General features: G+C 57.8%; 1 protein-coding gene across 1 annotated transcript in view; it reads right to left on the reverse strand.

The window, feature by feature from the left end:
- SULT2B1 (sulfotransferase family 2B member 1) overlaps positions 1–23,328 on the reverse strand; it is a 34,552-nt gene that overhangs the window by 3,987 nt on the left and 7,237 nt on the right. The window contains exons 2-5 of the mRNA XM_059665981.1: positions 10,413–10,552; positions 5,909–6,117; positions 3,213–3,339; positions 2,717–2,811 (exon numbers count right to left, since the gene is read on the reverse strand). Of these exons, the coding sequence (XP_059521964.1) occupies positions 2,717–2,811; positions 3,213–3,339; positions 5,909–6,117; positions 10,413–10,552 (571 nt within the window). The remainder of the gene's footprint in view (positions 1–2,716; positions 2,812–3,212; positions 3,340–5,908; positions 6,118–10,412; positions 10,553–23,328) is intronic.

Below are 23,328 nucleotides of genomic sequence, written 5' to 3' on the forward strand. Positions count from 1 at the left end.
GCCCGCCCCGCCAGCCCCGGCCCCGACGTTCCAGGCCATTCCTGGTTTCATAACCACCCACTCCTTTATCCTCTTGAACCACAGGCTCGGCCCAGAAAGCCGCACACGTTGGCAGCTCCTCCCACCCAGGGGCAGCCCAGGAGCTCGGCGGGGCTGCGTGGCCCAGTTTTGGGGTCGGAGGATGGAGCTGGATGGGAGAGAGGGGGCGGGGTGATGCCGACATCTTTTCGGGGTCTTCCTGTCCACAGAAACGAGCCCTGGGCGCCCCAGGGAGGAGCCCTGTGCCCCAGCCAGGTTCCCACTCCCTCCGGGTTATCGGCCCCATTTCCTCCTCTAAATCTGGGACAGCCCTCGCCGGTGTGGCTCAGTGGAGAGTGCGTCGGCCTGCGGACTCAAGGGTCCCAGGTTCGATTCCGGTCAAGGGCACGTACCTCGGTTGCAGGCTCAGCCCCTGGGCCTGGTTAGGGCACGTGCAGCAGGCAACCTAATCGACGTGTCTCTCTCACATCAATGTTTCTCTCTCTCTCTCTCTCTCTCTCCCCCTCCCCCTCCCACTCTCTCTAGAAATCCATGGAAACATATCCTTGGGTGAGGATTAAAACAGAAAAACCTGGGATGCTAACAATGCTGGGGTGAGCCACATACAACTACCAAGTGTCGGCCGTTCCGTGAGGCTCAGCCCCGGGTGGCGCACCCGCCTGCGCTTTGTGAGGGTCAAATGAGAGGATCGTACGCAGCCTTCGGTGCCGGCCTCGGCCGTTATTGTTACCACTAATCAGATAGGCCCTCGCGCGCGGAGCCTGGTCGCCCTTACTTTACACACGGTACTGGCACCCGGGGGAGAGAGAGAGATGCCTTCGGGCTGGAGCAATCAGGGAAGGCTTCCTGGAAGAAGAGGCCATGCAGCGTGCCTACGGCTTTGCCCGGCTGCAAGGAGGATGCGCTGCGGCTTCTAACCTGGTCGGGGGGTGACAACAGGCCAGTGCCAGGCGCTGTGGTCCTCACAATGGCCCCGCGACCTGGCGTTTCCCTCCCACTTTAAGAACGAGACCTCCGAGGCTCTGAGAGATTTTAACGGCTTCACTGACACCGGAATCCAGGCTCTTCCCACACGCAAAAGGGACTGACAGGCCCGCCTGGCGAGGCTCCCTATGGACTCTAGAACCGGGAGGTCACGGTTCAATTCCCGGCCGGGCTTGATCCCCGGTGTGGGGTGTGCAGGAGGCAGCCTGTCCATGATTCTCTCTCGTTATTAATGTTTCTCTCTCTCCCTCTCCCTCTCCCTTCCTCTCTGTATTAAAAAAAAAAAAAAGTAGCGACAGAACAGAGAATACAAAACACACACGAAGTGAGGGGGCGAAAGGGGCAGATGGGTGACACCTGTGATACTGTCAAGGATGAAAAACGCCAAGTGCGCGCGTGTGCGCACGCGCGCACACACACACACACACACACATACACACAAAGGGAACATGTCAGGCCGTGGGTGAGGGCGCCTCCCGGGCTCCTGGGCTCTCAGGACAGACCTTCGCTCTAAACCTAGCACAGCTGGGCACGTGCACGGTGGGTTGTTCCAGCTGGAAGCCCAGCGCGTCCTCCTTGGAGCTGAGCAAAGCCGTAGGCACGCTGCATGGCCTCTTCTTCCAGGAAGCCCTCCCTGATTGCTCCAGCCCGAAGGCATCTCTCTCTCTCCCGGGTGCCTGTCCCAGGTTATGTCTGATGGGGCCCTGACAGGGTCCCAGTCTAACTCCCAAGGGTGTTCCCTTCCACTGCTTCCCTCTTCCTTCCAGATCACAGCCACCCACGCAGCTCACTTTCCGTAGCCGCAGTTCAACATGAGGTCATTGCTCCTATGGCCTCCCCTGCTCAGAAGCCACCTATGGCTCCCCCCTACTCAGAGGAAAGCCGCAGTCCTCACTGTCTGCCTTCATTCCCCACCACTACCCCCTCCCCCCCACGCACACACACTCACTCGGCTCTGGCCAGGAGGCCTCCATCCAAGTACACACATGCTCACCCCAGGGCCTTTGCACTGGCTGGTCCCTCTGCCCAGGACACTTTCCCCAGGTTGCCCGTGGCTCCCTCTCCTCCCTTAGATGGTCACTGTTGTCTTCTCTTGGGGGCCTCCTCCTCCACTTTTTTTTTTCCCATAGGCCTCCTCCTCCTCCTCCCCCTTCTTTTGTTTTTTTTCTTTTAAAAGATATCTTTATTGACTTCAGAGAGGAAGGGAGAGGGAAAGAGAGAAACATCAATGATGAGAGAGAATCATTGATGGGCTGCCTCCTGCACGCCCCCTACTGGGGATCAAGCCCACAACCCAGGCATGTGCCCTTGACCGGAATCGAACCCGGGACCCTTCAGTGCACAGGCCCATGCTCTATCCACTGAGCCACACCGGCCGGGCTCCACCTTCTTAAAATCCCGCCCGCACAGTCCTGGCCCTCCTCTCCGCCTGCCCTTCTCCAGCTCTTCTCCCGTAGGCCCCCTAGTTTATCTCTGTCCCTGGTCCTGCTCCCGCTCGAGGCCTCAGGGACCCGGTTCTGCTCACTGCTGTGGCCCAGTACCTGGTGCATCATCCACCGTGGAGGAGGCCTTACGGGAGGGGAAGTGGGGGGCGAGAGGAGGGGAGGAGAGGGGGGTGCTGGGCCAGGTGGGGTGCAGGGCCAGCTCAGGGGTAGGGGGGCGGGGGGGGGGGGAGGGGGGAGGGGGGAGTCACCTCCTGCAGCTCCTCGTAGGTGATAAACAGGAAGTTCTCTTTGCCCTGCATCCGAATCCAGCCTTTAATGTGGTCGAACCAGGAGCCGAACTGCACTGCGGGCAGAGGGGCGGAGGGGTGAGGGCCAGGCAGCGAGGCCCCCGCTGGCGCTCACGGGGGTAGGGGGGGCCGCCTGACTAGCCCCACTTGGCCCAGGCCTGGCCCCTCGGAGCTGGATGCCCCCCCATCCCCTCCCCCCAACACCTGGTGCCCGTGTCCCTCTGTCTCCCTGTCTCCCTGTCTCTCTGTCTGCATCCCTTTCTCTGCCTCCCTCTGTCTCCGGCGCAGTCCCTGCAGCTCAGCCTCTCTCTGGCTCCCTCTCCCTTTCTGTCGGTGCCTTTGGTTCTCTCTCGGTCTCCAGGTCTCCTCTCTCCCTCTGTCTCTCTCTCTCTCATCCCCCCGCTGCCCCTCTTCCCTCTGGGCCACAAGGGGCTCCCACCCCCGCCCCCGTCCTCACCTTCGCCTTTGAGGAAGTTCTGCAGGAACTGGTCAGGGGTGCCGGGGTCCTTCAGCTGCCCGGCAATCTTGGAGTAGTGATAGAGCGACACGGCCACGTCCCGGGGGTTCCGGCCCATGTAGATGACCTGCATGCGGTGTTGGGAGAGGAGAGAAGGCGTCCGTCATGGCGGCCGGCCCCCCGGCCCCGAGGCTGTGTGTGTTGAGCTCCGTTCCTGGCCCTGCAGCAGGAAGGACTCAGGGTAGACTTCCCAGGGGACTTCCCAGCTTCTGGCAGCTCAGATCCTTGCACCTCGTCCCAGAGAACCGGGAGCGCTCCCTCCAACCACATGCTGGGGGGAGGGAGGGAGGGAGGGGCTGTTTCTGGGTCAGGAGGAAGGACGGTTTGGCTTCAGGGGACACAGAGCAGAGGAGGAAAGGCACGGAGTTCAGGACGGGGGCGATCAGGGTGAGAGGTGTGGACCAATAGAGGAGGGACGCCGCCCCTCCTTCCTGTCCCCAGTGCTGAGGCCCCAGCCTCATCCTCTCCTTCCTGGACCTCCGCCCAGCCCCCTCCCTGGCCTCCCGGCCTCCACACAGCCGCAGGGGGTCTTTCTTCACCCCGCGAGGACCCCGCCCTCCTGGGTTCCAGCGCCCCAGGACAGAGTCCCAGCCCCTGGGCCTGGCATTTGAGACCTCAATTCCCTGGCTCCAATCTGTTAACCAGGTTTATATTCTACTAGAGGCCCAGTGCACGGCATTCGCACATGGGGGGGGGGTCCCTCAGCCTGGCCGGCGCCCTCTCACAGTCTGGGACCCCTTGGCAGACATCCCCCGAGGGGTCCTTAGCGCTGCGGTGGAGGCAGGAGAGGCTCCCACCACCGCTGCTGCACTCGCCAGCCGTGAGCCCGGCTTCTGGCTGAGCGGCGCTCCCCCTGGTGGTCAGTGCACATCATAGCACCAGGTCATTCCGCTGTTGTATTGATTTGCATATTAGGGTTTTATGCTATAGGATGAGCATCCCCCCTCCAGTCCCAACAGACATGTCCTTCCCTGTCAACTGTCTCCTTTCCCAAGACCGAGGTCAGCCACATGGTGGTCAGCCACATGGTGGTCAGCCACGTGTATGCGACCAACCTCCAACAAAACCCTGCTGGCTGGCGTGGCTCAGCGGTTGAGCACTGACCTATGAACCAGGAGGTCACAGTTCGATTCCCGGTCAGGACACATGCCCCGGTGGCGGGCTCCATCCCCAGTGTGGGACGTGCAGGAGGCGGCCCGTCAATGATTCTCTCTCATCATGGATGTCCCTATCTCTCGCCCTCTCCCTACCTCTCTGAAATCAATAAAAAACATATTAAAAAACAACCACAACAAAAAACCCCGGGCCCATGGCTCGGGTGAGCGTCCCTGGGGGCAGTGCTCCGTGCTGGCCGGCACGCATCATCGCGCAGGGCCTGGGCGCTGTTCATGCGAGTCCACGGGGAGAGGCCACGGGAGCTGGCGCCGCGTCTCTGCTCGCCCCACGTGCCTCCACCCTTTCGCTAGGCTGACCGTGACTGTGGGTCCACCAGCTTTGCCAGCTTCTGAGTCCCTCTAGTGAACCAGGGAGCCTGAGGGGGGCCTTGGGGACCCCTGGATTGCAGTCCCCATCTTGTCTCTATCTGCATTACTCGTCTACCTACCTACCTACCTATTAATTGTCTACAAATTGCAAATATCTGTGCCCAGCCCAGATCTCTCCTGTCAGACCCAGATTCATCTCTCTCACTGCCCACTGGCAACCTCCACCTGGACGTGCAGAGCCCCCAACATCCCTCCCCGCCCCCGCCTCTGCTCCCTGCCCTCCCCATCTCAGTTGATGATAGCCCAGCCCCATCCTCCCACTTCCTGAGGCTGAACGCCCTGGAGACACCCTTGACTCATGTTTCTCTCACACCCACATCCGATCTGTCGCCACATCGTCCTGGTTCACCTGAGAAAGCCAGCCTTTCTGCTTCACCTCCGCGGCCACCACCCAGGGCACCTCCCACCTGGACTCTCGCCTCCTCCCAGCTCCTGCCGCCTTCGCGGCGGGCAGTGCCCCACCTCGCCGCCGGAGGGCGCCCGTGAGCACCGCGGTCGGCCCCCGGCGGGGCTGGCTCAGCCTCCCCGGCCCGGTCTCGCTCACCATAAGCCACAGCCAACGCGGCCCTGCGCGGTTTTGGCCCGGTTACCTCCCTGACCTCATTTCCACTCCTCCCCACCTCCCTCGCTCACCTGGTTCCGGCCACACAGGCCTTCTTGCTGGTCTGCAGACACATCACACCCACCAGAGGGCCTTTGCACCGACTCTGCCCCACCCCCCACCCCCTGCCTGGGACCTTCTTCCCCCAAACACCCCCCTGCCTTCTTCCTTCACCTCCCAGGTCTTTCCTCAAAAGGACATTCTCACTGCGAACACCCTTGACCACCTATAACCGCAACCCCCACTCTACCTGTAACCCTCACCCTCTGCTCCGCGGCTGTGAATTTTTCCATCTTGGACCTAATCAAGATTTTCCTTTCCCAGCCCATCTGTTCGCTGCCTGTCCGCCTTTAGAATGTGGACTCGCATTTATTTTTATTTTTTTTTACTGCTGTTCTAGGTCAGGGCCAGGACGTAGTAGGTGCTCACTTAACGATGTGCCAACCTCATCGGTTAGCTATGCCCCCCCCATCCTCTCCCTCCGGCCGCACCTTGGCCTTGGAGTTGAAGAAGGCCTTTGTGAAGAGCTGGATGGGGAGGTGGGAGCTCATGAGGCGGGGGCTGGACTGGTCCGAGAGGCTGAAGGCTCCCATGATGGTCTCACACCAGGGCGCCCGCTTCCAGATGGGCACCGAGCGGATCCAGGAGGGGTCCCCGTCCTTGACGATCAAGCTGAGGATCTCGATCATCCAGTTGGTGCCTGGAGGGAGCAACGGGGGCAAATGAATCGGAGGTGGGGACAGGCCAAGGGGGGGAGGCGATGGGGCCGAGCCTGGCTCCCTTCACTGCACAAATGGCTGCGGGTTTCCGCACAACCGGCGGGGACGGGGTGGAGTTGGTTGTCTTTATTTTCAGAGCAGGAGACAGCTCGGAGAAATAAGGTCGCCGGCCCAGGTGGCAAAGCCGGGCAGCGGCGGGCGCGTGGCGGAGCCTGGCTAGCCCTCCGTCCAACCCTGTTTCATTTTCCTGCGGGGACTGTGTGGGCCCACGTGACTGAGCTGTAGCCAAGGACATGCAGGTGGCAGTGATGTGCGGCCGGTTCCAGGCCTGGCCCATTAAAACCTCCCATGTGACTGACTCTCTCTCTCTCTCTCTCTCTCTCTCTCTCTCTCTCTCTCTCTCTCCCCCTCTCTCCCCCCACCCCCCCACTGCTGGCTGGCTGCAGAGATGCCAGTGGAAACTGAGGCTCCCAAGGATGACAGAGCCACAGCCCAAAGGAGCCAGGCCACTGGGTCACACCCCCTTCCCCCCCCCCCCCCCCCGCCCCGCCACACAAACACACACACACACTTCCCTCCCTGTATCCTGCACTGGCTGGCGTTTGCAGGACGAGAAATAAACGTCTACTGGGCCCAGCTTCTTAGGTTCTGGGGCTTATGTATTAGGGCAGAAGGACTTGCTAATACATGGGGGGTGGAGGGGTGGGGGGGGGAGCTGGAATTGAATCCAGGCGTCGACTTAAAAAAATCTCAGCTCTTTTCACTGCCCCTTCTTGGGAGTCACCCCCAGATTTGGGGGGGGCACAGATGACATGTAGGAGGAAGGGGCCTCATCAGCGATCAGGTTCACAGGCGCGGATTCTGGGAGACCACAGGCAAGTCAGACCAGAAGTGATGATGGTGATGATGATGCTGACGCTAGCCACCGCCTCCCGTTAGTATTGTGTTGCCCGGGCTTCTAACAGGGACCCTGGGCCAGTTCTCCGGGCCCTGCCTCTCGGCTCCAGATCCCCTCTGGGTTGCCCTGTGCTGAGATGCTGAGATGCTGAGATGCTGAGATGCAGGCGCTGGACACCGCTCCCCGCCCCGCCCGCCCCGCCCGCCCCGCCCACATTTCTCCCCTGCCGGCCGGAGGCGCAATGCCCAGGGCCGCCAGTAGAGGGCGCCGGAGGACCCTGCAGATGGAGGATGGGTCTTTCCGAGGCTCCGCTCCCGGGCTGCGTGGTGGACAGAGGCCCGCGCTGCCAGGGACCCGGGGACACTCACTGTCCGCCCCCCCGCCCCGTCCCCCAACGCCCGGCTGGCGTGGTTCGGTGGGTACCGGTTCCCGTTGGGGTGATGGGAATGTTCTAAAATGGACGGCGGTGATGGGTGCCCAGCTGTGAATATCCGGCAGCCACAGAATTGCACTTTAAAACGGGTGAATCGGCCCGGCTGGTGTGGCTCAGCGGTTGAGCATCGACCGATGAACCAGGGGGTCACGGTTGCCTTCGCCCCTTGGCAGTGCCACCCCCTGTTGCCAGGGAAGAATGCTTTCCTTGTGGTACAACATACGGAACGTGAAACTGGCCAGCGCTCCCGTTTGAAGCGTGCAGGTCGGTGGCGTTAAGTCACTCCCTGTGGGTGCCAGCGTCACCACCGGGCACCTCGGGCACAGCCTGCTGTCTGGGGGACAGGTTGCCACCGGGTGCACGGAGGGACCTTGGCCGTCTCCACCACCATTGCCAAGGCACAGCCCTTCGACCAAGCAATTCCGTACCCTGGAGTTTATTCTCCATAATAAAAAAAAAACACACGTGTGCAAGTGTGTACGCGTGCATGTGATGTATGTGCGAGAAGGGGGATCGTGCATACAGTTCACACCGTGGGCCCAGCCGGCGTGGCTCAGTGGACAGAGCGTTGGCCTGCGGATTGAAGGGTCCTGGGTTCGATTCCGGTCAAGAGCACATGCGCGGGTTGCGGGTTCGACCCCCCAGCAGGGGGCGTGCAAATCAATGATTCTCTCTCATCCTTGATGTTTCTCTCGCTCTCTCCCTCTCCCTTCCTCTCTGGAATCAATAAAAACATATTTTTTAAAGAAAGCTTGCCGAAACTGGTTTGCCTCGGTGGATAGAGCATCAGCCTGCGGACTGAGGGGTCCCAGGTTCGATTCCGGTCAAGGGCATGTACCTGGGTTGTGGGCACATCCCCAGTAGGAGATGTGCAGGAGGCAGCTGATCGATGTTTCTCTCTCATCGATGTTTCTAACTCTCTATCTCTCTCCCTTCCTCTCTGTAAAAAATCAATAAAATATATTAAAAAAAATAAATAAAGAAAGCTTACATTGTGCTAAAGGCAAAGGACTGGAAGGTGGTGAGCGCAAGTCAGTGAGGAGCTGGTGGAGACGGACCAGGCCAGCGTGACGCTGAGTGAGAGAAGCGGTCAGAGGCCACGCAGTGCCCGATTCCAATGATTTGAAATTTCCAGAGCAGGTGAAGCCGGGACAGAAGCGGATTAATGATCCCCGGTGCCTGGGGGCAGGAATGTGGGGCTGGGAGGTGATGGCTGGTGTGTACCTGTTTCCTGCGGGGGTGGTGGGAATGTTCTAAAATTGACGGTGGTGATGGGTGCCCAGCTGTGAATACCCGGCAGCATAGAATTGCACTTTAAAACAGGTGAATCGACCCGGCCGGCGTGGCTCAGTGGTTGAGCGTCGACCTATGAACTAGGGGGTCACGGTTCGATTCCTGGTCAGGGCACGAGCCCGGGTTGCGGGCTCGATCCCCAGTGGGGGGCGTGCAGGAGGTGTCTGATCAATGATTCTCTCTCATCACTGATGTTTCTATCTCTCTCTCTCCCTCTCCCTTCCTCTCTGAAATCAATGAAAATATTTTTTTAAAAATATATTTTATTGGTTTTTTTACAGAGAGGTAGAGAGAGAGATGAAAGTTAGAAACATCGATGAGAGAGAAACATCAATCAGCTGCCTCCTGCACATCCCCCACTGGGGAAGTGCCCACAACCCAGGTACATGCCCTTGACCGGAATCGAACCCGGGACCTTTCAGTCCGCAGGCCGACGCTCTATCCACTGAGCCAAACCGGTTTCGGCTGAAAATATTTTTTTAAAATATATTTTATTGATTTTTTACAGAGAGGGAGAGAGATAGAGAGTTAGAAGCATCGATGGGAGAGAAACATCGATCAGCCGCCTCCTGCACATCTACTGGGGATGTGCCTGCAACCCAGGTACATGCCCCCGACCGGAATCGAACCTGGGACCCTTCAGTCCGCAGGCCGACGCTCTATCCACTGAGCCAAACCGGTTTTGGCAATGAAAATATTTTAGAATGGGCGAGTGGATGGTGTGAATTGTATCTCAAAGCTGCTCCCCAAAACAACCCTCGTAGAGCTCCATGCCGAAGGGGTGAATGTCATATTTTGAAAAATTTCACAAATATTTTGGAAATAGAGGTGCCAACCCATCAGTTTAGAGAAGAAAATGCCGAAGTTTGTCGCTCTCACTAAAACCTCCCGAAAGGACTGTGAGTGAAGGCACCGCAAGCCTCGCTCCTCCCTCCCTCCCATCTTCTCCCCCCCTCCCCCCCCTCCTCTTCCCTCCCCTTCCCTCCCCCTCCCCCTCCCGCCTCCCTCCCTTTCTTCAACAAACATGCATTGAATGCTTATGATGTGCCCGGCCCTGTTTCAGGCTCAGAGAACCCAGCCGTGAACAAGACAAACGAAAACATTTGCCCGCATGGAGCCCAGATTCTAGTGGGAAACCAGGGGACAAATCCAGATAAAATATGCAGCTGCTGGCAGCATTCCATGGGGCAGAGGATGAGGAGGTTAAGGGGATGGAGAGGGACAGGAGGGGGACGCTCTCTTATTTATTTTTATTTTTAAAAAATATATTATTATTGATTCCAGAGAGGAAGGGAGCGGGAGAGATAGAAACATCCATGATGAGAGAGAATCATTGATCGGCTGCCTCCCGCACGCCCCCTGCTGGGGATAGAGCCTGCAACCCAGGCATGTGCCCTGACCGGAAACGAACCGGGGACCCTTCAGTCCACAGGCCGACGCTCTACCCACTGAGCAGCACCAGCCAGGGCGGGCGGCGGCGGGGGCGGGGATGCTGTTTTAGCCACGGAGGTCAGGGAAGGCTCCCTGGGGACCTGAGCGCTGATCTGGGCAGGAGAGGGACCTGGGAGAGGGGTGCTCCTGGGGGCCAAGGCCACCCCGTTAGGAACGGCCCATTGTCCTGGGTGCCCCCGCCCCCCCCCCCCCGCAGGTACCTGACTTGGGGTAGGTGACGATGAAGATGTCGTCGTCCTGCACCTCCGCGTTCTCCGTGATGCTGATGCTCTCGGGGGAGTAGATGCCCACGGGGAAGGGGATGCCTTTGTACCGGAAGTATTCGCCCGACAGCTTCTGTCTGCAGGAGTGGGGGAGACACCGTGAGAACCGGGAGCAGGGGAGGTCAGAGGTCGCCGGGCGGGTGCCGGGCCCGGGGCCTGCCCGTGTCCAGCTTCACCACTGAGGTCACTGGGACTCTCCGCGGGGCGAGAGGGGGAGGAGGGAGGAGTGAGGGGGGGAGGGGCACCCCCTCCTGGTGGGACCTTGGGGAGGAGCTTTCTCTGCGCCTCATTTTGGCATCTGCCCGGTGCCAATGGGGGACTGAAAGCCCGCAACAGCCCTGCGAGGTGACAGTGATTATTATCCTCTTGTTATGGGCGAAGGAAGGCACAGAGAGGGTGAGTGACTAGCCCAAAGCCACACAGCTGGCGGGAGGTGGAGCCCCTCCCCTGTGCACAGTGGGGCCAAGTGCTTTCCAGACACGGGCTCTGCACCCCACCTCCCAAGGCGGACGCTAAGGCCCCACCGCTTTCCCCAACGGGGAAACCGAGGCCCAAGAAGCCAGCCAGGCCCCCGCGCGGCAGAGCCCCCCTGCCAACCTGCACGTCCAGCCACGGAGAAGCTGAAACAGTATTTAAAAAAGGAAGAAAGAAAGAGAGAAAGAGAGAAAGAGAGAAAGAGAGAAAGAGAGAAAGAGAGAAAGAGAGAAAGAGAGAAAGAGAGAAAGAGAGAAAGAAAACGATATTTTTATTGGTTTCGGAGAAGAAGGAAGAGGAAGATAGAAACATCCATGATGACAGACTCATTGATCGGCTGCCTCCTGCACGCCCCCCACTGGGGATCGAGCTCACAACCCGGGCAGGTGCCCTGACCGGGAATCGAACCCTGGCCTCCTGGTTCATAGGTCGACACTCAACCACTGAGCCACACCGGCCGGGTCCCTCGCTCCAGCTGCCTTCCCAAACCACGGCGTGAAGCTGCCCGAAGGGAGATGGTTAAGAGCTCCCTGCTTCCTCTGCTGCCTGCCCCCTGCATGCCCCCCCCACCCCCCGTCTCCTCCTGTGTGTGGTGTGGGAGAGGGACCAGGGTTTGGGGACCCGGCGGAGGTGACGTTGCGTTGGGGACACGCTTCGCTGGGCGCCCGTGGGGGCTGATAAATTCACAGCCACGTCTGGTAGTTGCAGCGAGCCTGCCGGGCGCGGGCCTGGGGCGTGATGACCCAGGGCCTGGGATTACGGGGTCACGCATTCCAGGGCTCCGGGCACCGAGATGCACGGCGAGGAGGCGCAGGGTGGCAGCATGCCAACCGGAAGCTGGCGCATTATGCGCCTGGGCTGTCCGGAGTGTTGGTCAGCTTTCCAAAGGAAGCAAGTCGCTGTAGTCTAGTCTTCTCACATTCTCAATAGCCGGTCCCTCTACCTAACAGTCTTGTCACAAAAAATCTTGAAACATAACGTTGAACGAAAAATGAGGGACCCAAGAGCATCTGTCCACTTATGGGAAGTTCAAAGCCAGGACAAAGTGGCCTATGGTGTTAGAAGGCAGGTGCTGGTGGCCCTTGGAGGACTGGGTGATTGTGGGTAGAGGCAGACCGGGGCTGGTTATATATTGTGCCCACTTTGCAGAATTCATCGAGCCATTGCACGGCACTCATGTGCGTTTTACTTTAAGAAAACACTCACTGAATGAATGAATGAATGAATGAATGAATGAATGAATGAATGAATGAAGCATTAAAGGGAAAAAAATACTCTTCCCATGAAAACAACTGCCTTTAACAAAAAGGAGGCGAGGGTTTGCGCCCAGTGAGGTCGAAAACCCAGTGGCTTGCAGAGGCCTTTTCTGTTGGTTCCTCCTTGTCTGCCCAGTTGACAGATGAGAAGACTGAGGCCGCTGAGGGCTGCGACTTGCCCAGCAAGCTCCAGTGTCTTTCCTGAAGGCCTCCCTCCCCAGCTGCGGAACTCTGTGGGATGGGGGGCGGGGGGGGGGGTCAGGTTGGAGCCGAAGGACAAAGCTAGAGAACTGTGCCCTCTGCCTGGGGTCCCGGGAGGGCTCGGGGAGCCTGGTGAGGCTCAGCTTGGCCAGCTAGGGTTCCCAGAGGGGAAGCCGGCCTGTGCTCTATGGTCTGCTGGTGCAGGCCCCCTTGTCCCTGGCTGGGGCTGCTCCCCAGGGAGCAGGGAGGGAGGGCTGGTCACCTCAGAGGGGTGGGGATGGGGACTTTGCAGGCCCTTTGTAACCAAAGCGGTACAGGTGTGAATAAGAGTACTGTTCTGGAGCTGGGTGTCACGTGCTCTGTGCCTCAGTTTCCTCAACGGTAACGGGAATAGAGGAGCAGCACAGTGTCTTGGTTAACTGTAGAAACCCTGGAGCCAGAATACGTGGCTTTGAAGTCTATGTCCCAGCAGCTGTGGGGCTGTGGGCAAGTCGCTGAACCTCTCTGTGCCTCGGTTTCTTCATCCATAAAATGGGAATAATAATAATCATTACCTCCAGGGAAAAAAAGTGCTTAGAACTGTGCCTGGCATGGAGCAAGCACAATATAAATGCTTGTTAGTTTTTAACAGTAGAGCTAGTGGGAGGGTTTAATGTGTCAATAGCCGTAAAAATGATTGGCTCATGGTCTGCAGCAATAAATCAGGGCTAACGTTATTATTATACTCAAGACAGAGGCGACACTGGACATCGGGTGAACCCAGAGGAGGCGTTTGGCACTTAGTAGGCCCTCATCACATCATAATGACTTTATTGTTCGGTGACGCTATCAGGTCCCCCATAGGTTGAGCCTGGACGGTAGTCTTAGTGATGTCACCGGTTGCCAGGCAGATTTAGCCCCGCGGATGGGAGCTGTGGGGTCATCAGTTACCAGGCAGATTAACAGCTTAAGTGCCTGGACCTGGGCTCTCTCTGTGCCTCTGGCAACAGCTCACACTTCTTTGAGCCTCAGTTTCCTCATCTGTCCCACAAGGAAAAGCCACTTTCTACCTCGGGGATCTAATCCTACCCGAGGGTTAAAAGGAATAAAAATGTGAAGCGCCTGGCTCCTGACAAATGCCGAGGAAGCGGACGCTGTGGTTGGCCGCCAGCGTCAGCTCAGTCTTTGATCTCCAGACAGACAGCTCCTCGGGGGAAAATGTCCTCCCCAGTTTACAGGAGAGGGACGCCGAGATGCCGACGAGGAAAGGATCCTGTGCCAGGGGCGCCTGGGTCTTCACTGAACGCTTAAACGAGCCGTTACCATCTCCAAACCGCCGGAGCCACAGCCCAGGCAGCCAGGGCGGGAGCCACAGCGCTGGGACATGGCCCGTGCGCAATCAGTATGTGGCTGAATGAATGAGTGTGTGATGAATGCGCGAATGAATGAATGTGTGAGGAATGAATGAGTGAGTGTGTAAGTGAATGAATGAATGAGTGAATGAGTGTGTAAGTGAATGAATGAATGAGTGCTGAATGAGTGTGCTGAATGAATGAATGAATTTGTGTGAGTGAATGAATGAATGAATGAGTGTGTAAGTGAATGAATGAGTGTGTGAATGAATGAATGAGTGTGTAAGTGAATGAATGAATGAGTGATGAATGAATGAGTGTGGGCTGAATGAATGAATGAATTTGTGTGAGTGAATGAATGAATGAGTGTGTAAGTGAATGAATGAATGTGTGGTGAATGAATGTGTGAATGCATGAAGGGCTTTAGCAGGGAACAAGTGAAGGAAAGTCACAGAGCACTGGTTATGTCCTCCACCCGCCTCCCTGGTTCTCCTTCCGGGCACTTTAGAGTCCTCCGTGGGGTCCTCAGAGACCCCCAAAGCCGGGCCTCCTTGCAGGCCAGCAGCGTCCACACACCTGTGCCCTCGGAGCGCAGAACAACCAGCTGCTCAACAAAAAACTGAGCATCAATATTCACTAAACAGGAGGCGAATGGGGGAGCGGCCAAATCTCCTTGTACGTGATGACGCTACGGGTGAGAACATGGGGGTGCGGGGAGCGGAGCGATACGGCCAAGGCCACACAGCGCACCAAGCCGGGCCGGGGTTTGAGCCTCAGTCCTCCAGACAGTTTCTGTCCCGGCCCCTCCTTGGACCCCACACTCCAGCTAAAGGCCCCCTGCCCCCCTCCCGCCAGGTACTGAGCACGGTTCCCGTCTCCGGGCCTTTGCATCTGCTGCTCCTCCTGCCAGGGGTGCCCCCCGCCCCACTTCCCCGCCTGTCTCTGGGCTTGTGCACCAGGGAGGCCTGCTGGGCCGAATCGCACGGTGTGTCCTGACCACGGGTGCTGTGCGCCTTCCTCCCACCTCGGACCTCCCATCTGGCCCAGGGTGACCGTCCTCCCCGGGTCGCGAGCCGTGGGGTTCCCACCCCGCGTCCGGGGCCTGGCGCGCCGCTGCCGCTTGATCGGAGCAGAGGAATGAGGAGGACACCTGAGCCGACCAGAGGCCTGCGGCGGGCGGGGCGGGCCATGTGACCAGCCACCGGCAGGCACCCACGGAGCCTCCTAGCAGGGGCCCGGCCGCCCCTGCTCAGGGGACCCCAGGACCTGAGACTCTGAGAATGGCCCAGCGCGTCCACCCTCCTGCCTCCCAATCCAGAGTCCGCCCGGCCCTGGCCCTCCCTCTCCGGCCCCACTGCCCCAGTCCAGCTCCGGGCTCTCCTGGCCCCCTCGACCCTCAACCCAGCCTCCTCCCTCGTCTCCTGGCCTCCATTCTCTCCCTGCTGCGTGGCCACAGCTCCTCAGCCCTGCGCCGGCTGGGCCTGCCCACTCCTATGGCCTCCTCAGGCCTCAGACCCTGTCTGACTCCCCTCTGGCCCCAGCAGTGAAGGTGGGGGGTAGGGGAGCCACCTTTATGGAAAGTCTATGCCAAGGACATGCATTATCAGGCTCCTCCCAGAACCCCGGGAGGTGGGTATTGGGAGCACCACTTTGTGCCAGAAGAAATGGAGCCCAGAGAAGTTAATATATTTCCCCAAGGCCACACAGCAGTCTCCAAAGGATGCCTCAGCACATAGCTGTCCTTGAGCCGCCACCCCTCCCTCTGCCACTAGGACACAGTGTCTGTCTCATTCAGTGTCTTACCCCCCAGTGCCTGGCACAGAGCGGGTGTGCAGTAAATAAACCGGTCCCGGCTCAGGTCCCCTGGCGGCCCGGGCTCAGTCACCCACTCCAGAGGCAGCCCTGCCCGCCCAGTAGGGAAGGAAGATAGGCTGAAGCCGCACAGATGTGGGTCAGAACCCCAGCTCTGCTACCAACCAGCTGTGTGACCTTGGAGACGTAGCCTAACCTCTCTGGACCTCCGTGCCCTCATCTGGAGAAGGAAAGGGAGGCCTCCCTGGAGGGAACTTGGTGAGGGTTGAAAGCTGCTTGCCTCTCTCCCGGGCTATGGCTGTTGTCTCCTTACTGACCTCCCTCCCTCCATGCTGCCCCCACGGTCAGTTCTCGCCCCGCCGCTGCCAGGGGGCTGCCGGAACCCAAGTCGGCTACGGTCCCCCCTCCGCTCAAAGCCCTCACGGTGACTGCGAAGCCCAGCACCAGCTTCCCTGGTCCCTCCTGCCTTTAACACCCCCCCCACCCCACCTCCCCCGCCCCTGCTTACTCAGCTCCAGCCACACTGACCTCCTGGCCGCCACACTCCAGGCGGAGTCCTGCCTCAGGGCCTTTGCACGGCCTGTGCTGTCTTCCATTCAGGCCTGTGCCTGGCATCCTCACAGGTCTTTGCTCCAACATCCCCACTTGTCACTGAGGCCTCCCCTGTCGCCCTGTTGACAACTGAACCCACCTCACGCCCCGCCCCCTGCTTGCTCCCCCCCACCCCGCCCCCTGCTTGCTTTCCCCAGCCACCCGTCACCTCTGAGAAGCTCTCATGGTTTACATATCACACTGAGTGTCTCTGCCTTTCTTCACTTGCATATAAAGTCCATGAAGCCAGAGATTTTTTGGGGGGTGAGGGGGTGGGGAGGGGGTCTGTCTTGATTGCCAATATCCGAGACCCTGGCATACACAGAGGGTGTGTCAATATTTGTTGAAAAAAATTAAAATAACAAAGGAGCACTCTCTGGGACAGCGTGTGCCTTAATCCACCAGGTGCCTTAAGTCATCTATTTCCTCAGCAGCCCTGGGGGCCGGGGGCTGGCCCTTCTCTGCTCCAACTGAGAAAGTCGAAGCACAGAGAGGAGACGTCACGTGGCTGCGGTCACACAGCCGCAGAGGACAGAGCTGGGGTCCGAACCCGGGCGGGGCGGCCCCCCTACCCACCCGGTGCCGTGGGGGCGTGCCTCCGGGCCCCTCCACGGGGTTTCCCCCGGTGTGCTCCTCTGGCCAGGGGCTCCGGGGGGTTGGAAGGTCGAGGGGTCAGGAAGGCAGGGGTTTGAATCAGGCAACTGCTCGCATGTTTAAAGACACGCGACTTATAATCGACGACAACTGAGAACAGCCCACGTATCCGTCACCAGGTGAGCGGGTGAACAGCGGCGCACGCACGGGCGAGCCTACCTGGCAAGGACGAGAAATACGCCACACGGTCACCCACCGCCACGCGATGAGGCTCAAAGGCGCTGCGCCTTAAGTGGGCGAAGCCAGATTCAGAAGGTCACAACCTATCGCCCCATCAATTTGGCTGTTATATGCCCTGACCGGTTTGGCTCAGCGGATAGAGCGTCGGCCTGCGGACTGAAGGGTCCCAGGTTCGATTCCCGTCAAGGGTACGTACCTTGGTTGTGGGCACATCCCCATTGGGGGTGGGGGGTGCAGGAGGCAGCTGATCGATGTTTCCCTCTCAGCGATGTTTCAAAGTCTCTATCCCTCTCCCTTCCTCTCTGTACCAAATCAATAAAATATATATTTTTAAAAAATATATATGGCTCTTATATAGGGTGAGCTGAAGAATGGCCTCCAGGATGTCCACGGTCCACGTCCCAGCCCCGGAGACTGGAAGATGCTACACCAGGGGTCCTCAAACTTTTTAAACAGGGCCAGTTCACTGTCCCTCAGACCATTGGAGGGCCGGACTATAGTTTAAAAAAAAAATTACAAACAAATTCCTGTGCACACTGCGCATATCTTATTTTGAAGTAAAAAACCAAAATGGGAACAAATACAATATTTGTATTTGCGTGTGGCCCGCGGGCCGAAGTTTGAGGACCCCTGGGCTACACCCGCACGGGAGAAGGGATACGGCAGCTGCGATGATGACGTGAGGGAGGATGTTGAGATGGGGAGATGGCCAGGGAGGGCCTGCAATGGAATCACAGGGGTTCGAAGGAGCCGCAGAGAGAAGGTGTAATAACGGAAGGAAGTGGGGGGGCCGAGAGGAGAGAGATTGGAAGATGCTACGCTGTGGCTTTAAGGACGGAGGATGGGGCCACGAGCCAAGGGAAGCAGGCGGCCTCTACCAGCTGGAAAAGACCCGGAAACATGCTCCCCCCGAGCCTGCAGGAGGAATGCAGGCCTCAAGCGGAGGAGAGGGAATTTGCGTAGTTGGAAGCCACTCTGCGGTCACTTACGTCCACAGCCATCGGAAACGAATACAATGACATTTCCAAAAAGACATAACTATGTGGACAGAGAGTAGATGTGTAGCTGTGTGGGGTGCGGAGGGCAATTGGGGATGGGAAGGACGGGACTATACAGGGATGGCGAAAAAGTTCCGTGTCCTGACTGTGGCGATGGTTACACACATCTACACGTGTGTTAAAATCCGTAGAACTATATACCGCCACACATACACACACGCAAATCAGTTTTACTGTGTGATTTTTCCAAAGAACCTCATCCTACAGACGCTTAAGGCCCACCAGCCACGATTACAGTCAAACATTCAGTGGGCCAGTGCCCCTTGGCTACCCAGGGATGTGCAGAGACGCAACTCCTGGCTGAGTGACCGCCTGCCTGGGCTTGGCCGTGTGGCCCTAGGCCGCGCTCAAGCCCCCTCTGGTCTCGTTTGAAGGATGAGCAGCGGCAGGAGGGTAACGGGACCTCTTGCCTGGGGGCCGCCCAGCCTGATGTCCAAAGAGAGAACGCCCCATCCCCAGGAGCTTTGCACTTTTTTTCTTTTTAAACCTGAGATGGGGCAAATGCTTCCTCCATTCAGCCCACTAGTATTTGTTGAGCACCTACTATGTGCCGGGTGCCCGGGGGATACAACCAGGAGGGCAACTGACGAAAACCCCTCCTGCAGTTTCTGTTAGAACAGCGGTTCTCAGCCTGTGGGTCGCGACCCCTTTGGGGGTCGAACGACCCTTTCACAGGGGTCGCCTAAGCCCATCCTGCATATCAGATATTGACATGACGATTCATCACAGTAGCAACATGACAGTGATGAAGTAGCAACGGAAATAATTTTATGGTCGGGGGCCACCACCACGTGGGGAACTGTATGAAAGGGTCGCGGCATCAGGAAGGTTGAGAACCGCTGTGTTAGAAGGAACCATGAGATTAACACACAGTGTCTCCGTGGAGTAGGACATCGAGCAGATGGTGACGGGGACAACGAAGCAGGCGTGGGAGGGAGAGGGGGTGTCTGGGGTGGGGGTGCGGTTTAGGTGAAGGGGTGGGGAGGGCCCTCTGAGGAGGGGACACTCAAGAGCAGCCCCACGGGAGGTGAGAGGAGGGGCCCTGTGTGCAAAGAAGGTGAGCGGGTGGGCGCCTGGGCGCCTGTGGTCCGTGTGGGGCCAGAACTGCCCCCTCTTCCTGTGTGTGGCCCACCCTTCCGAGAACGCCTGTGGGGCCCTGACTTTCTCAGCGGTTAGGGTGAGGGTTAGGGGCGTCCGCTCGCGCTCAGCTCGCCCCCCTCCTCTCTCCGGGGAGTGTTGCCCAGGCTCGAGGCCTGAGCTGGGTTCAACTCCCAGTCCTGCTTGGGCCAGCGCCCCCCCCTCGTCCCCCCCTTCCGCTGGGCCCCTCCGCTCGGGCAGAATGACTCACGCCTCGGCCAGAGTGCAGGTGCCACATGGATGCGGGTGTCTGGATGCCGGTGGGAGAGCAATTGGAGTAGCCACGTGGGCATTTGCTACTCCGGCCACCCCCACAAAGCCGGGGACACCCCTCCATGTGCTGTCACCCATCTACCCCAGCCTCCTGCTGGCTCCCTTCTCAGCCCTTTTAATTCTAAGTAATTATTTTCTTTTTCTAAAATATATTTTTTTATTGATTTCAGAGAGGAAGGGAGAGGGAGAGAGAGAGAGAGAAACATCAATGATGAGAGAGAATCATTGATCGGCTGCCTCCTGCACGCCCCCTACTGGGGACTGAGCCTGCAACCCAGGCATGTGCCCTTGACTGGAATCGAACCCGGGACCCTTCAGTCCGCAGGCTGATGCTCTATCCACTGAGCCAAACCAGCCAGGGCAATAGTAATTATTTTCTTTGTCTATTGCCTTCTCTCTTTTTTTGAGCTTTTTATTTATTGATTTTACAGAGAGAGAGAAAGCGAGAGAGAGAGAGAGAGAGAGAGAGAGAGAGAGAGAGAGAGAGAGAGGCTTGTTGTTCCACACATTCATTGGTTGCTTCTTGTAGGTGCCCTGACCGGGGATCAAACCCACAGCCTTGGGGTATCGGGACGATGCTCTAACCACCTGAGCTACTTGGCCAGGGCCTATTATCTTCTTTATGGATTCAAAAAAAAATTTTTTTTAAAGAATGGATTTTTTAGAGAGAGAGGAAGGGAGAGGGAGAGAACCATGAACATGAGGGAGAAACGTCAACCTGGCACGTGTCCTGACCTTTGGGTGCACAGGGCGACGCGCAGCCAACTGAGCCACCCGGCCAGGGTCACGACCTGCTTCTCATCAGTCTCCGCTAACAGGGGAGCAGAAATCCCCCCTCGACTCTGCCCCACCTCCAAGAGCCAGCACCTGGCATGCAGGCAGCACGTCAGTATAACTTTTGGAGGCACACACGACCGTGACCCCAGAAACTCGGGGTACAGAGAGGCGCCCTAGAGGAAATGCCCAGTGAAATCTACACCAGGGCGTTCACGACGACATTGTCTGCAAGAGGAACCTGAGCCGCAGGGAGACTGGATCGGCCGCCAACGCGGGCATCCGGCCATTTCAGAAGGAGGTGTTTCTGTCCTGATAGGGGTTCGGGTGGCACACGCATTGCTCAAAGCGGGCGCTTGCAGATTTGTGCCGTATACGGTACAGGAGCACCATCTATTACAAGAAAAACCCATCAGCTCCTATTGGGGTCTATTTAACGACGTGCAGCCTGGAACGTTTCGGTGGGGAAACGCTCTAATCGTGTCTGCAATGGACTCTGAAATGCAGCACCGATGAGCAGTACCGATGGATGCCCTGGCCGGGGGGGTGGGGAGCTCAGTTGGTCAGAGCATCACCCCATACACCAGTGGTTCTCAACCTTCTGTCCCTTTAAATACAGTTCCTCATGTGGTGACCCAACCATAGAATTATTTTCGTTGCTACTTCATAACTGTCATGTGGCTACTGTTATGAATTGTAACGTAAATAAATATCTGATATGGAGGATGGTCTTAGGCGACCCCTGTGAAAGGGTCGTTTGACCGCCAAAGGGGTCGCGACCCACAGGTTGAGAACCGCTGCCATACACCAAACAGTTGTGGGGTTGATTCCCCGTCACAGCACATGCCTAGATTTCAGGTTGAATTCCCCGTCAGGGCTCGTATGGAAATCAGCCAATCAATGTTTCTCTCTCACCTCTCTCTCTCTCTCTTTCTCAAATCAATGAGCATGTCCTCAGGTAAGGATTAAAAAGATAATGATAATAAGTGAAGACAAGACACACACAGGAAGAGACATTTCTGGCAGGCACGCCCACTAAAAGTGGTTACTCCAGGGATGGGCCTGGGTGGTTGTGGGAGCGAGGAGGTCCCACTTCATGCCTCTCTGCAGGTCTTGAGCTCTGAATCGAGAACACGGTGCAGTGACTCTCATGTGCTTGCCCTCTGCCCTCCCTGCTGGTGGGACCAGAGCCCTCTAAGGAGGCTTGGGAGCCATGGGTGGGAGGGAGAGAGAGGGAGAGAGAGATAGAAACAGACCGAGCCGGCAACCCCGGGCCTGTGCCCTGACCGGAATCGAACCATGACTTCCTGGTTCATACGTTGACACTCAACCACTGAGCCACACCAACCCGGCTTTATTCTTTTATCTTATTTTATTTATTTATTTTTATTTTATGATTTTTTAAAATATGTATTTTTATTGACTTCAGAGAGGAAGGGAGAGGGAGAGAGAGAGAGAAACATCAATGATGCGAGAGAATCATTGATCGGCTGCCTCCTGCACGCCCCCTACTGGGAATCGAGCCTGCAACCCGGGCATGTGCCCTTGACCGGAATCGAACCTGGAACCTGGGACCCTTCAGTCCACAGGCTGACGCTCTATCCACTGAGCCAAACCCGCTAGGGCTATTCTTTTTTTTTTTAAATAAGGAAATTTATTTAGGAAGTTACAGAGGTCCTAGAAGTGAGCCAGCTGGGCTGCGTTTGCTCAGGAAACAAGACCCAGAGGCCAAAGAAGGGCCCTTTGTGGCTTAGAGTTTAGGAGAGAGAGAGGCAAAGGGAACTGCGGGGGGCGGGGGGGTTTGGGGGAGACGGGTGGGGGGGAGAAGAGGGGAAGGAAAGGGCGGGGCGGCTGCCCAGGGAGGGCAGGGGCAGGGCTCTCCTCCACCTTCCGAACCACAGAACAACAGCGAGGCCACAGGTTACACCTTCCCGGGCGCCTTGCCCAGTTCTCAGTCACTAACTCCATCAGCAGCAGGACAATCTTTCCGGTCACCGGCCACCCCATTCTGTTTAAAACCGGCTGCACGATCCCCCACTTCCATTCTTTCACGTTTATTTTCCCCGCCCGTCGGCGTGGCTCAGTGGACGAGCATCAGCCTATGAACCAGGAGGCCGCTGTTCCGTTCCCAACCAGGGCACGTGCCCGGGTTGCAGCTCCATCCCCAGTGGGGGGCGTGCAGGAGGCAGCCGATCGATGATTCTCTCTTGTCAGTGATGTTTCTCTCTCTCTCCCTCCCTCTCCCTTCCTCTCTGAAATCAATAAAAATATATTTAAAACAATTATTTTCCTCTTGAGGAAGCGCACAAACTTCCACACCGGCCGGGCTTGAGTGGATTTTGACCAACGCGTGGTGCCCTCCGTGCCACCCACCAGGGCCCCGGCTCTATCCTCTGCCCTGAGCTGCCCTGAGCTGCCCCGCACACGCCCAGCTGGCTGCGGCCGCCTCTCACGGAATCTGCCCTGCGCCTCTTGGCTCCCTGTGCTCAGCATGGCGTTCTTGACATTCATGCGTGCGTGTTTGCGGGCGTGTCAGACTTTGTTCCCTTTTATGGCCGAGGGCTCCATCAGCCACGCGAACCTCAGGGTTTCCTGTTCCCCGTGAGCGCCGCTTCCGGGTCAAGCTGTCATGCGGAAAGCCACCGTGACCCTCCTCGTCTTTTTATTTTTTTTATATATATTTTTATTGATTTCAGAGAGGAAGGGAGAGGGAGAGAGAGAAGCATCAATGATGAGAGAGAACCATCGATCGGCTGCCTCCTGCATTCCCCCCACTCCTGGGGATCGAGCCCACAACCCGGGCATGCGCCCTTGACCGGAATCGAACCCGGGACCCTTCAGTCCGCAGGCCGGCGCTCCATCCACTGAGCCACACCAGCCAGGGCCCTCCCGGTCTGTGTGCGGAACCTACGCTCTCATTTCTCTTGGGCCAACAAGTACCCTCAAAGTGGGGGTCACAGGGTTTGGATTAGCACCCCTCCAGGGAGGTTTTCAGGTCTGATTGGGTCATCCCCGCCCTCCCCAAGAGCCATGCAAACTTTTAAACGATTAAAAAAAAACCACAGTTGATATACGTCACTTTGATGATGACGGTGATGCTGATGGAGAGAAA

This window comes from Myotis daubentonii, chromosome 15, assembly GCF_963259705.1.
Source record: "Myotis daubentonii chromosome 15, mMyoDau2.1, whole genome shotgun sequence".
NCBI classification, from domain to species: domain Eukaryota; kingdom Metazoa; phylum Chordata; class Mammalia; order Chiroptera; family Vespertilionidae; genus Myotis; species Myotis daubentonii.